This window comes from Natrix helvetica, assembly GCF_964273705.1.
Source record: "Natrix helvetica genome assembly, chromosome: 4".
Taxonomy (NCBI): domain Eukaryota; kingdom Metazoa; phylum Chordata; class Lepidosauria; order Squamata; family Natricidae; genus Natrix; species Natrix helvetica.
This window is the reverse complement of record NC_138550.1, coordinates 124,678,830-124,693,472: the sequence shown is the minus strand read 5'-3', so window position 1 is coordinate 124,693,472 and position 14,643 is coordinate 124,678,830. Positions and strand designations below refer to the sequence as shown.

At 38.5% G+C, this 14,643-nt stretch overlaps 1 protein-coding gene across 1 annotated transcript in view; it reads right to left on the bottom strand.

Moving 5' to 3' along the window:
* Window positions 1-6,381: 6,381 nt before the first annotated feature.
* DSG2 (desmoglein 2) overlaps window positions 6,382-14,643 on the bottom strand; it is a 30,714-nt gene continuing 22,452 nt past the window's right edge. The window contains exons 13-15 of the mRNA XM_081951926.1: window positions 13,456-13,595; window positions 12,154-12,498; window positions 6,382-9,078 (exon numbers count right to left, since the gene is read on the bottom strand). Of these exons, the coding sequence (XP_081808052.1) occupies window positions 8,113-9,078; window positions 12,154-12,498; window positions 13,456-13,595 (1,451 nt within the window). The 3' untranslated portion in view covers window positions 6,382-8,112. The remainder of the gene's footprint in view (window positions 9,079-12,153; window positions 12,499-13,455; window positions 13,596-14,643) is intronic.

The window sequence follows — 14,643 nt, the reverse complement described above, 5'->3', positions numbered from 1 at the left end:
TTTAAAGCTATGTCTGTCTGATGGAGAACATGAGGATGTCTGGTAACCCTATCCCGGGCAAAATTATTTCTTTTTTGTGAAAAAAAAGGAACTGTTAATAACAAGTGAAATTTGTAATTAGCCAACAGTACTGACTGCCAATTTAATTCAATTTATGATCTGTTAATCTTCTTTAGTTAGCGCTTAGCAACAGACTTAGAAATGGAAGCCCAGATGCCAGATTTATTTTTGTTTGTATGCTTCTTGCACCAATCTTAATGAAGATGTTTTGCATGAGCATTTGATATTTATGAGAGCTAGTATATGTATCCCTTGTCTTCCTAGAATTAAGAGCAAGCTACAAACAAGCTACACAAGCAATCATCTGAGTTTTGACCATGTCACTGTAGGGATGCTGCAACAGTCAGAAGTCACTTTTTTCAGTGCCATTGTAATTTCAAATGGTCTCTAAATGAATGCTTGTAAATTGTAAACCTGTACTAGAGAAAAGCCAAACAAATGTAATAAAATTTTTTCTTAAATCACCTTAAAAAATTATAGATCCAGGTCATTAGTGTTTTACCCACTGAAATGAGTGGAACATACACTATCAGACTTGTCCAAATATTACAACTTTTTTTAGCATTTCTAGAGCTGCAGTAAAACTTTTGCAACATTTGCTTGAAAGTAATAGCTCTGCCCTATCACAATATCATCAAAAAAGATTCAGATGCAGTCTGTTTTTCGCCTTCCTTTTAAGAAATGATGTAAGAGACAGGAGTGGCTTGCTGCCAGGATTACTGCTTTGCATCTGAAAAGGTCTGTGCATGCACAAAACATTAGAAAAGGGGGAAAATACATTTCTACAGCGAAAATTTTTCTGCGCATGCGCAGAACCGAAAATCATGATGGCGGCCCCCAGAGGAGAACCGGTTCGAGGGTGTGGCAGGCATGGGTCGCTGCCAGTTCCAGCGACCCAGCCCGCCAAGTTACTACCGGTTCGGTTGAACCTGTCCAAACCGGTAGGAAACCACCTCTGCAACATTCTGTCTGTTTATTAGAGAAAATATCCTCCCAACTGCAACATTACTGACTGGGTTTATTAGGCGGGTAAGGGCAAAGATGGCAAAAGTTGTACACAGAGAGGCAAGACTCAAATTGGCTCTTAAAGACGGAAGCACAGCATGGCCACATTTCTGCACACACAGGTCCAATGGGCATCTGCCTTCTAGTTGATGGAACAAGGCAACTCTTGATCTTCTCCCAAGACCTTCTCTTGACCTTCGCCCAGACTCTTGGTGTCCAAAAAGCCAGAAAAAAAAGCCAAAAAGCCAAGTTAATTTTTGGAGATCAACCAAATTAACCCCCTTCCTCCCCCAATTTCCAGAATTTGGTGTTTAAAAACACCAATATGGCAATCTCTGGTTTGAGATCAATTAATACATGTAATGTGATAAGTGTTAATCCATACACCAATGCAATGATGTGTTTTTCACATTCAATACTATTTTGCAAATTGCCTGCCTTGTATTGGCAATCCTTAATACCTGCATTTCTTAGCTTTCTTTTCTTTCTGTCCTTTTCTTTTATTATTTCTACCTTCAGTTGCTCTCTTATGAAAATATTTTATACATTGGATGCGGTGCACCATAAACATTTATGCCAGAATGAATTTGTATACTAAAATTAATGAGTTTAGATGATTCTGCGCAATTTTACCTCAGTCACAAGCACAGCAATTCTTCTTGGATGTATAGTAATATAAGCTTTCAGAGGCACAAAGTCTGAAATACTGTTTGCAAAGGCATAAAGTCAGTGTATTTTAACCTTAACACAACTGACCTTCCAGAGCAAATTCCAAATTTATGGAGTTAGAACTAATTTGCAAATCTTAAATAGCGTCACAAGAGAGTCTGAAGCTAATATACAATGGAAATTAATCGTCAATTCTTAAGGATATGTATGTATGTATGTATGTATGTGTATGTATGTATATGTATATATATGTGTGTGTGTGTATGTGTGTATTTATATACACATATACATATACATGTACATACACATACATACAAACATACATACATACAAGATAGGGAATGGGGTGGGTAGGACATGGGGAGGATATAATACAATATATCTCATTAATGTATAAAGCATGTTTCTTTTAGGACTCATGACACATGAATCAACTCACCATTATTTTTCCCTCAAAATGTCAAATGCCCTGATAACCTTTTTGACGATTATTTTGAACTTCTTTGTGCTGTTTGATATAATATGTTTCCAAATTATTGAACGGTCATGTTCACTTCTGTGCAGAATGTGCAGTATGGAACCAATGGTCTTAACTGGGTAAGCATAGCAAAATTGACTAGAAGATATTAGTTGCCAATTAAATTCCCCAGAACCAAGGTTTTTTTTGGAGAAAATCAACTGATAGGAAGGGAATGGGAAGGAATTATTCCAACCTGTTTCCAGCTGAGTAATGGGAAAGAGGGGAAGAACTGCAGTCCAAATGGAATCTATGGTTATGTATGTGATTGTGGTTGTATTTTACACACATGCTTGTGGATTTACATTTTGCTTGGTGAAGTTATAGACCAACTGTGGATTTTCTATTTCTTGTTAATATGGTTATGTTTGGTTTTTTTTTTAAAAAAACTGTTGCTTTGGGAAATACTAAATCTTAGAATAGAAAGTGGCAACTTATACAACCGAGGACCAAACTTCACATTTTTGGGATGGCCAAGGGCTGCAGTAGGAAATAGATGGGGAAATATTCAATTTTTTGCTCTTAGGTTTGGAGTTCAGGGATTCTGGATGGCTGCTTTTAGGTTCATGCTACATTTTTAGGTCCAGTTCACAACTTTGGGGAACCTTGTAAACAATGTTCCGCAATCACGGACTGGAAATTCTGCAGGATAAAGACCATATGTAATGCTGAACTATGTATGGAGATTTCATAGAAGTAAGAAAACCACATTGTTTCCTTGTTGCAGACAATAAAAAAGGTGCAAGGTAAAAACAGTGCACAGGATCAGACAAAGCACACATCTATTTTTGTTTGGTCAACAAGTAGTCTCATAGCTGTTCAGAGAATTCATAAACACAGAGAAGAAAGGTATGTCCCTCCTTGCTGTTATTTTTCAGCAGCTGGCATTTATGGTAGTCTGCCTCTGATTCAGGAAAGGCTAAACAATTATCAGGACCAGCAGTCACGGATAGCTCTATGCTCCTTGAATTTCTCCAGATCGCCTTTAAAACTAAGTATATTGAGAGAGTGACTGGCCGAAGGTCACCCAGCTGGCCTGGTGCCTAAAATGGGAATAGAGCCCAGAGTTTCTTTGCTTTTAGTCTCATGCTTTAACCCAGAGGTGTCCAAACTTGGCAACTTTAAGACTTGTGGACTTCAACTCCCAGAATTCTGGGAGTTGAAGTCCACAAGTCTTAAAGTTGCCAGGTTTGGACACCCCTGCTTTAACCTCTACACCAAACTAATTCCCAAAATTTAATGGAACCTCACTCTTTATAGATTATTTGTGTGTGTGTGCATATTCCATTGAGTCAGAATTGACTTCTGCTTGGACAAGTCCTTAACAGTTTTCTTTGCAGAACTACTCATAGTTCCAGCCTGGTGCCTTAACCATTGCACCAAACTGTCTCTCCCCCAATATGTTAGAGCACTGTGACACAGTGTTTTAAATATATAAGCAACAGATTAAAAGAGCCTTGCCCCAATATGTAGATACAGGTAGTCCTCAACTTATGACCACAACTGAGCCCAAAATTTCTGTTGCTAAGCAAGATAGTGGTTAAATGAGTTTTCCCCCATTTTATGATCTTTCTTGCCACAGTTGTGAAGTGAATCACTGCAGTGGTTAAGGACCATTGCAGGTCGTTAAGTGAGTCTGGCTTCCTCATTGTCAGAAAGTTGCAAAAGGGGGTCACATGATCCCAGAACATTGCAACCCTCATGAACCAGCGGCCAAGCATCTGAATTTTGGTCATGTGACCATGGGGATGCTGCAACCGCTGCAAGTGTGAAAAATGGTCATAAGTCACTTTTTCAGTGCTGTTGTAGCTTTTGACCCGTCGCTAAATGAATAGTTGTAAATAGAGGACTACCTATACTTTTAACTGCTGGTTTCAGACTCCAGTTAAAAGCTTGGAGTCTTCTTATTTCAAGTATTCTGTTTTTACAAGGAACTGTTGTTCTCTTTCCCTCTCAAAAGTTGCTGAAACAAAGCAAGGTATTAGTGCAGTCCTTTAGTTTCTTTTTACTTTTCACATTTCTTACAGATGTCCCAAAGGTGCTTTTTCAAGAGGCAACCGGACTTTCTGGACGTTTTGTTTGAAAACATTTCGCTCGGTGGTGGGATTCAATTTTTTTTTACTACCAGTTCTGTGGGCGTGGCTTGGTGGGCGTGGCAGGGGAAAGATACTGCAAAATCTCCATTTCTACCCCACTCCAAGGTAAGGATACTTCCAAATCCCCAATCAGCTGGGACTCAGGGAGGTAGCGAATAGATTGGGGGCAGGGCCAGCCAGAGGTGGTATTAGTGGATTCTCTGAACTACTCAAAATTTCTGCTACCAGTTCTCCAGAACATGTTAGAACTGGCTGAATACCACTTCTGGTTTTGCTTCTCATTCAAGAAGCTTCCTCAGCTGATCCAGAAGCTTCCTCAGCTGATCCAGAAGCTTCTTGGATGAGAAGCGAACGTCTTCAAAGAAAAACCAGAAAGTCCAGTTGCTTCTTAAAAAAGCACCTTTGGGACAACCATGGCCTGGATGATTGAGAATCTCCACAGACATTTTTTACAGCTGTACACTGAATGCTGAAATAAACAAGAGTCTTTCAAGTCAGTTTGCAGTAACTATATTTTCACAAGTGTGATAATTGCTCCACCTGGTGGTGTAAAATAAGAAACACCAATGTGATTGGTATAGAGCAGGGGTGTCCAAACTTGGGAACTTTAAGACTTGTGGACTTCAACTCCCAGAATTCCCTAGCCAGCCATGGGGAATTCTGGGAGTTGAAGTCCACAAGTCTTAAAGTTCCCAAGTTTGGACACCCCTGGCATAGAGATTACGATTAGAATGGAGACTATATAGGCAGTTTTCAATAAAACAGTTTTATAATTGATTTAGTGGTTAAGACCCGAGGCCTGAAAACAAGAAACCTTGAGTTCAAGTCCCGCTTTGGTGACTTTGGGCCAGTCATCCTCTCTTAAAGCAACTCACCTCACAGGGCTGTTATTGTGGGAAAAATAGGAGGAAGGCTATGTTGGATAGGTTTACCAACTGGAGTATTTATAAAAAATAAAAACAAAAGTTGGAATAGAAATAATCAATTAAATAAAAATAATTTGTGCTGTCATCTGCATCTTGTTTACTGTTTTGTTGGTTTTTGATGTATGAGCATTAACAACAGTAACTGATATAAAAGGCCCAGGAGACACTATTTCCAGCCATTCCTGATATTAATGATTAACTAACACAAGGAACCTTTCAGTTTATGATCTCCTTCATTGAAAGCAATTGTAAATCAGTAAGCACAATACAAAGGTCGTGTTTACAGCACCTCCACTGATTTCAGAAGACTAAGATGAGATCCAATTGAAAGTCTTTCTTTTCCTACAAAGTGACTGGGCCAAAGATGCAGCATATTTTTAACCACTGAGTTTTGTGTAAACATTTCTATTTGGGTATATTCATAACTATGTTCCCTGTGCATTTGTATCTACGTGATAGAAAAATATATATGAAAAATTACACCTTTCCTTATCCCAATTCAGACTGAGAGTTCTTCATCTTCTGATACAGAGTTTCTCCCTTTGTTATACCTCTAGGCAACAGTGGTCTCCAACCTGTGTGGCTTGGCGGCCCGGCAGGGGAGGAAGAGGGGAACTGGGCCATGTGAATGGAGGGCCAACACACACATATACGTCAAGCTCTTGCATGAGTGGCAGGCGAGTGCACACATGTACGCCATGTGAATGGAGAGCCAACACACACATGTACGTCAAGCTCTTGCATGAGTGGCAGGCCAGTGCACACATGCAGCTCAAATCGAATGAGTGGGCTGATGTGCACATGCGCAAGTGCCCCGCTGACTCATTACTCACAGAAGTCAACCTGCGTGCGTGTGCATGCGCATGCTCCGGAAGCCACTTGTGTGGCCCAATTCTGAATATGGGTTTGGGACCCCCTGCTCTATGCCATTGATTTCTGAATCACCACCATTTAGCATGTAGGTTATGTCTCATTACAAAACTTTCAGTAGCAACTTATCACTGAAGCTTACCAACTTACAGAGCTTATTAATAATTGGCAAATTTTGATAGAAAGTCAAATTTAATGTGCTTACTAAACCTATGAGTTAAGAGAATTGCAAAGCACATAGTTTTTTTGGTTTTATTTCAAATTCCATTAAAAAATGCCAGCATATCCAGCCCATTCCTTGACTACAAAACTAGTATTTAAACAGCAAAGTTGTTATATAAAACGACAGCTAAGAACCCTGAAATCATTACTATATTTCGAAATCAAGCAGGTTGCATTCCCATACCAGATGAGAAAAATATGGCAATAACTGTAAGTCCATTGTGGACTACTGAAGTGGCTTAAATTCACTGTAACACAGGATCATATACAATAGCCATAGACAAAAAAGGAAAGAGAAAATGTAAAATAAGCAGACATCTAATTCCCTTTACATGTATGCCTTATTCATTCCCAAAACGTAAACATATGTATTTATAGTTTCTTCTCATATTATTCAACAGACATGTACAAGAATAGCCAACTCAAATATGTTATGGTCATTATTTAGATTAAGCCTTTACAAAGTGTATGAAGCAAAAAATATATCCATGGTACAAAAGTATCAACGAGTTGAATTCTCTCCTTCTCTTAATACCAAAAAGACCACCCCACATGGGATACATTTTTTTTTTAATTTAACCAGTCTCCAGTGGCTTACCATGTTTCCCTGAATCCCACTTTCACAAAATCCCACTTTCACAAAACACACTGGGCCTGTCCAATGGGGCGTGGAATCCCAACAGACTGTTGAGTAAAGGCAACTCAGCGTGCAAAACCCCATTTTTTAAAAATAAAGTAAACATTTATTTATTTATTTTCAATGGCAGAAATTTTGAGATTGACATGTTAATTTTTTGATGTTAATATCGTGTGATATCTGGCATCTGGGGAAAAAACACACTGGATGGAATTCTGTCTTGAGAAATGTATTACCTGGTTCAAATACAATATCTGAACAAATCCCACAGATAAACTAATTCATCTCGAAAAGGATATATAAATACCAGAAATAAAACCCTGTTTCACTCAGTTTCTATTGGTAAAGAATTTATAAAAATCTATACAACTTATTTTTTAAAAAATGAAATGAGATCCATTTTTTTAAAGAAAAGGAATGCTCCTTATGTATACAATGAATCACATACCAGTTAAAATTGTAGCTTTAAGGCTGCATCCTGACTGTACTAACCGGAGAATAAACCCCACTAAATTCAGTGGGAACTGATTGTGAATACTGCACTCTTTAAAAATACATTTCTGGAGCCAATTTTACTAAACTGAAAGGCAAAAGGGAAGCAGTAAGCTCCCTCCCATATTTGGGCATACTAGGTGCTTTGACATCTCTCTCTCTCTCTCACACACACACACACACTATTGTTAAAACAATAAACCCAGTGAATTCATTAGAAAAAAGAATCTATTATGTTCATGGGGCAGGCCAGTAGAATTTGCTGCATAATAATGCTGAACTAACTTCAATTGGACTAGCAACCAGACTAAAAATATATTGATTTTGAAGTCATACAACAATTTATGTTGCCCTTTCGATAAGCAATATACTTTTTTTACCTGCATAAGCTTGGGGAGTTTCTTTCAGGAACTCTTTAATAGAGCTATCTTATGAGTATCTTCTCAAAAATAAATCCTGCATTACACAGTGAGGAATTGCGCCTAGTATATGGTTTAAACTCTTGTGGATTGTTAAAAAGCATCGTTAGGAAAGTGAAACAACATATTCAAGCTCTTGAGAAGGCAATCAATCTACCAATGCTAAATAGTACATATGAAGTGATGGGTGGAAATCCACCTATGAGCGTGTATATTGGACAGTGCTATATTTTTGTTTGACTGTTGAGGACTTGCTTAAAGTTGAACCTGTGGGAAGCACTTCTTGTGGGCTACTTTGGTTAAAGAATGAGTCAGAAATTAAAATCTGTTCCCGCCTCTCATTGTTAGGAAAAGTGCCTGCTTCAGTTGAGGCCCGCCTAACAGGAGTTGGTGTCATTACTCTCTCAGTTATTATTATATTCTGTCCGTCTGACAGATTGGGGATGCTTACAGAAGCTTTTAAGTCAGAACTAGGGACAAGGACTCTCTCCCTTTCCCTCACAACAACATATTTTGAATCTGGGAGGTCTGGGAAGACACCAGCCGGCATGTCTAACATGTCATGCAAGCTAGAAGCAGGTGCGAGGACCCTTTCTGTCACTACCACATTCTCCTTAACCTGAGGATCACGGATGACCGTTGATGGTACCGTCCCATATGATATGTCTGTCACTACAACATTGCTGCTGCTGCTGCTGCTAATCATGGGGTCTGGGATTCGCTTCACTGGCTGGAGGTTAGACTTAGTTGTAACAGTGGACTCAGTTATTGTTTTCTCAGTCATTGTTTCTGAACCAAAACCTTTCCCAGGTTCAGATAGGTTGTAGGCAGCCCCTGATGAATAAGTATGCTCGGCATCCACTACATTCTGCTGTTGGGAGTACAGCAGACCGGATCCATTCATTGAACGATTAGTTGTATCTTTCTGGGTATGAGAGCTGAACTGCTCTGTTTTTAGGCCTGTGGGTTTGCCCATACAGATCTCAGCCAGAGTCTTAAATTTGTCTCCCAAGTCATCCAAGAAATGTTCATCAAAGTCACCGTCAATAAAGCTACAGCAGCCAACTGAACCATGAGGGGAATCGTGCTCTTCCTCCTGGGAGTAAATGAGTAGGCAATCATTGGCAAGATGCACTTCATCTTCATCAGCAAAAGCATCAGCTTTCTAAAATATGGAAGAAAAGAATAGTAATGAACACTCACATTTCAGAAGTTACCATTTTTTTAAACCTAAAGTGTTTATATCATATTACATTAGAATTACATAATATTTTCATATTACAGAGCTGCTAACATTCATAAGCTGAACACTTTAACCCAGAGCTATTCTATGTGGATGAAAAGAACAAGATTCCCCGCATTCATATTTGGGTAGCAGAAATCCAGGACAGTAGATTTAAAAAGATCAGCTTTAGTCCCTTGCATCATTACCTCATAAGCTTTCCCTCTTTTTCCCCCTCAAGCAATCTCCTTAGATGTATTAATGGTAGAACATATATTAGGCTGGTGATAGTGGAAGTTTTAGGACTGAAATGTAGTATTCTGTTTTCCTGAAAATAAGACATCCCTAGATAATAAGCCCAATTGGGCTTTTGAGCACATGCGCTAAAATATGCCCTCTCCTGAAAATATTGCAACACAGCAGCAGTCATGAGGTGACCACGTTCATCTCAAAAATAATAAGACCTCCCCCAAAATAAGGCCAAGAGCTTTTGGGGGTCAAAAGAAAATAAGACCTGTCTTATTTTCGGGAAAACACGGTAAATTTTACTCATTTATAATCAACAAAACATTAATTAGTAAGTTGCCTTTATTTTATATGTCTAAGATATTGCTGGTAATCATGACAATCAGTGATTATTATTATTATTTTGGAGATGGGGGGTGGGTAAGAAAATGCTTTGAGAGGCTCCTTCAGCTTGATTTTGTTCAAATGCTTTGGGCTACTACTCTGACATGACCCAGTTGGAAAGATCAATGGGAGACCACCAAGTACAGCATGTGTATGATAAACAGGAAAAAGTGGCTGAAAAGACCATGGGGTGGTTGTTGTAGAAACCTAAAGAACTTGACAACTAGAAGAGTTGAGTAGAGAATAGAAACAAGAAGAGTGGGATTCCTATGCCTACAGAACTCAAACGTTCATTTTGGTCTCTATCCAATGCTGGACAGAGTAAGACTACTGAGAAAACCATGAATTTTGGACATGTTTTTGTTAATTTTCTAACTGAACTCAAAATGATAAAAACAGTGGGCAATCAAAAACCATGTAAAAATACTGGAGTAAGTCATGGAGGGGAGAGCCAGATTTACATGCAGTACACCTCAGACGTACAGAGCTGCCAACAATAAAGAATAGCAAAAATTTCATACTCATCTTGAGCCCTCTCAGAATTACTTGGTTAACTGTTATAGAAAAATAATTACTGGACCAAAGCTTTAGGATTTGAATTATAAGGAATTATGGTTGTATCAAACATGAGGGGAGAAATTGGAAATTTGATAAGCCTTAGCAAGAGGCTTAATCAGCCTCTTTTGTAAATATAACAAAGGATAATTATCCAGGTTTTTGATTTTTATATCTATATCTCTTTTAATTATTTTGACGTTAGCTGATTTCTTTTATATATTTAGTGTAGCATCTTTTTTGATATCATTTGTGTAGATGTGATGTTTAATTCCCCTTTCAGATAAGTGTCCGTCTTGCTGGAAAGCTTGTTTCTCTTCCATACAACTTTTAAACACAGTCTATGTATAGAGTAAACACCCTTAACTTCAAATTAACTTTAACTTTTGCTAAATTAACTTTTGTTGTTCAAACATGTCCTTCAACATGTACAATGTTAACATATTTTGCTTCATTCTGCATTAATAAATCAAATTTAAGTGTTCTTTTCCTTTAAGTTTAATCTTTAGTTCTTTCTCGTTCCTTCTAATGTCCAACCCTCAAAAATTCATCCTATCAAATAATTCGAAACAAAAGCATTTTCTCACAAGGAGTATTCTTAAAATTAATTCCAAAATCTTATTTCAAATCTCTCTGGACATTTAATTCATTTGTAACTATCCAAAATCAAAGTTCTAATTATGATTTTGTTGTTTATTAGCCCAAAATGTTCCAAAACATCTTAAACCTGTGCTTAAAACATCTTTTTGCTAAAGATTTAAGAAAATACCTGTTTTTTCCACACTTGTTTATTTAAAGGTTGCTGTTAGCTAAAAAGCAGTTATCAGGCAATCTCTGAAAGTGATTAGAAAAGGAAGTATGTGAATCCAGTGTCCAAAATGGCTATTTACTGTGCCTCAGAGCTGTGAACTCATTGGAGACTACAGCTTTGCAGTCTTCTTGTGTGGAGGAACTGTCTGGATCACTTGTGGGTGATCTCAAGTCCTCTCCTGTCTGGAGAGGATTAATAAAGGCCCACTCTATTTGCTAGCTCTCCAGTATGCTGCAATCATTGGTTCCACTTTTAACGTAGCTGTTTTTGGTTTACAATTTTTCTCCTTGAAGTCCAGAAATTTGTGAACTATTTTGTAAAAGGCAATACTTTCAACCAATCAGAAGACGTGGCAATATGTGTGATTTTGTGTTTATATTATAATATTGAGTTCATTATGTATATATTTTTCTTCTTGTTTCCAGTTTGTATTTTTTTAAAAAAATTGGCTTTTAAAGATTGTTTGAAATAAGGCAATATGGGAGAAAAAAAATGGACAACTGATATATCTTTAGGAGAAATACTGACAATTGCAACTAAAGTTATTGTTCTAAAAAAGAAATGAATCAAAGGGAATGGAGGCAGGATTTGTATATTGGGATTTGTATATTTGTGTATATCAGTATGTGTCTGATATAGTTACACTGATTGCTCTCTGGAAATATGAAGAACTGTAATTCTTTTGAAAATCCATGGATGTGTCCTCCAGCATAGGCAGCAAAATAGTTAAACTACTTCCTCAAAAGCATGCAAAGCCAGGCTGAATGTTTCAAGCCCATTCCTCATCCTTCCCCACTCTCTCTCTGTCTTCCCAAACAGATTTCTTAATGAATCCAGCTGGCCTCCCCCAGGAATTGGCTGACAGTTTCCCAAATGGAAAGAAGACGCCTCTCCCTGCAACAGTACGTACTCAAAATCTACACTGATAAATTCCACAAGATTAATAACATCTATGCGACTATACAGCATCAAAGGATAGAAAGTGTTGATCAATAGAGTGAATTCAAAAAGTAGACTCTTACCTCACTGAAGTAACCCCGTAAGAATTCTTCATTCATGATCAGGCCAGTATCCATGGCTAAAGTTCTGCCAGCTCCTAGCAGCATTGTCCCACCGGCTGTCAAGCCTGCCCCTGCGGCTGAGGCATGGGTAAATTCTGCCCCAGAAAGAAGAGCTTCTCGGTCTTCTCGGTCTTCTCGCCATCTCGAGATCGTGTTGCTGCTCATGTTCTGCTCCTTGATTGTACAGGAGAAGCTGTTCCCTGCCGCTGCTCCTGCTGCTGCTCCTGCCGCTGCTCCTGCTCCGACTGCTCCTCCACTGTTCACATATTTTTCTGATCCGGAGGAAGCAAGGAGGTTCAGGATTTCCTAATATCAAAGTTGACAATTAAAAAGCAAAGATGGGCGTCGAAGAAACAGCACTGAAATCATGACAGGAATAGCTTTGCTAGATGGCTAGGTGAATTTGCTATTTGCATGGGTTGGTACTTGTTACAATGAGAAACAGGAAAGGTTTATAATACACCAGCAGGAAATTCAGGATTTTAAAATGTGGCTACAATGTAGGACTGTATTACTATTTTATTATTGTATTACTAATATGCAGGAGGGACTGTATTACCATTATCCTTCACATCTTTCTGGCAGTATTACTTACTCCTGTATCTTATCACTATCACTTTATTGGTTGCATTTTATGATTTATGATTGTATCTCATGATTTATCATTTTGCTGCTTGTATGTATGTATACTGAGAGCTTATGCATTGGAGTCAAATTCCTTGTGTATCCAATCACACTTGGTCAATAAATACCCTATATTATGTGTTTCTCTCAAGCCCCTTCTAAGACCATATGTTTGGAGAATAGCAGAAAGATTTTTTTTTTTGGAAAAGCACACCTTTTTGAAGGTACTCCTGAAAAAAAGAGAGAGAGTCACCTTCTCACATGCTGCTTATATGTTGATCTGAAACCAATAGGACATTCTTATACATCAGGATTCAGCAGTAAGGTTGATTTGATTTAAGTTCCCAATAAGTGTGATTATGGCTGCAATCTAAATCCAGTGATTTAAATGGGACTTGGTCAACACATTTATGGCTGCAGGCCTGGGAAATTCACATTGCTCTAGCTCAGTAGGTTTTTCAATCTTGGCAACCTTAAGATGCTGTCTGAGGAATTCTGGGAGTTGAAGTCCACACATCTTAAAGATGCTGACTTTGAAAAAAAACTGCCCTAGATGTATTAATCCTTTTAATTTCCTCTTCCTGTTCACAAGGAATGGGAAACTGAAGTAAGGAAAAGAAAAGGCAAAATACAATATACCTTATTTTCAGGTGCTGCTCCTTCACTGTTCCAGTTACGCAACATTTCTTCACTGTTATCAGGTATAGCTACAAATCCTTTTCCACCGCCTGATCCAAAGCCTGACCCAAAGCCACAGGCCAGCAGTAAGAGAGGCACGACTGCAAAGGAATACAGTGCAACAGTAAGCAACAAAGATCAAATGCTATGGGAAAAAAATATTGAGGGCTTCTGCATCTACATCTGCAATCTGATCCATCTCAAACATTTCACAATCAGAACAAAATTATTAAAATTTTCCTGGAGAGATAAGTCACTTAAAAGGTAAAGGTTCCCCTCGCACATATGTGCTAGTCATTCCCGACTCTAGGGGGTGGTGTTCATCTCTGTTTCAAAGCTGAAGTGCTAGTGCTGTACGAAGACGTCTCTGTGGTCATTTGGCCGGCATGACTAAATGCCGAAGGCGCATGGAACGCTATTACCTACCCACCAAAGGTTTTTTTCTACTGTTTTTCTACTTGCATTTTTTACATGCTTTTGAACTTCTAGGTTAGCAGAAGCTGGGACAAGTAAGGAGCTCACTCTATTACGTGGCGCTAGGGATTCGAACCGCTGAACTGCCAACTTTTCTGATCAACAAGCTCAGCACATGATAAACAGGCAGCTTTCCAGCTCAGTCCTGATCTTTCTTTTCTACCAATTCAATAATTTTTAACATTCCAATGAGAACAGAGCATCAAGCACTATTATCAGAAAAAAAACCCTCTGTTTTTTTTATCTTGCTTGTTTTTAAGTGAGTTTTATATATCCAGGTTTGCACACATTCCAGAAGGGTAAGATATAGAATATGTTGCTAAGAGTAAAAACAAGCACCTCAAAGCCCTAATGTTTCCAAAAAGTAAGTAAATATATTTATTTTTAGTAGTAGCAAGACTAGGTCAGACCTGAGTGTGTATATCAGAGGAGGTATTCAGCAGGTTCTGACCAGTTCTGGAGAACTGGTAGCAGAAATTTTGAGTAGTTCAGAGAACCGGTAAATACCACCTCTGACTGGGCCCGCCCCCATCTATTCTCTGCCTCCTGAATCCCAGCTGAGGGACTGGGGACTTTGCAGTAACTTTCCCCTAGAATGCAGAGGGAATGAAGATTTTACAGTATCCTTCCCCTGCCCGCCCACCAAGCTATGTCATGCCCACCAAGCCACGCCCA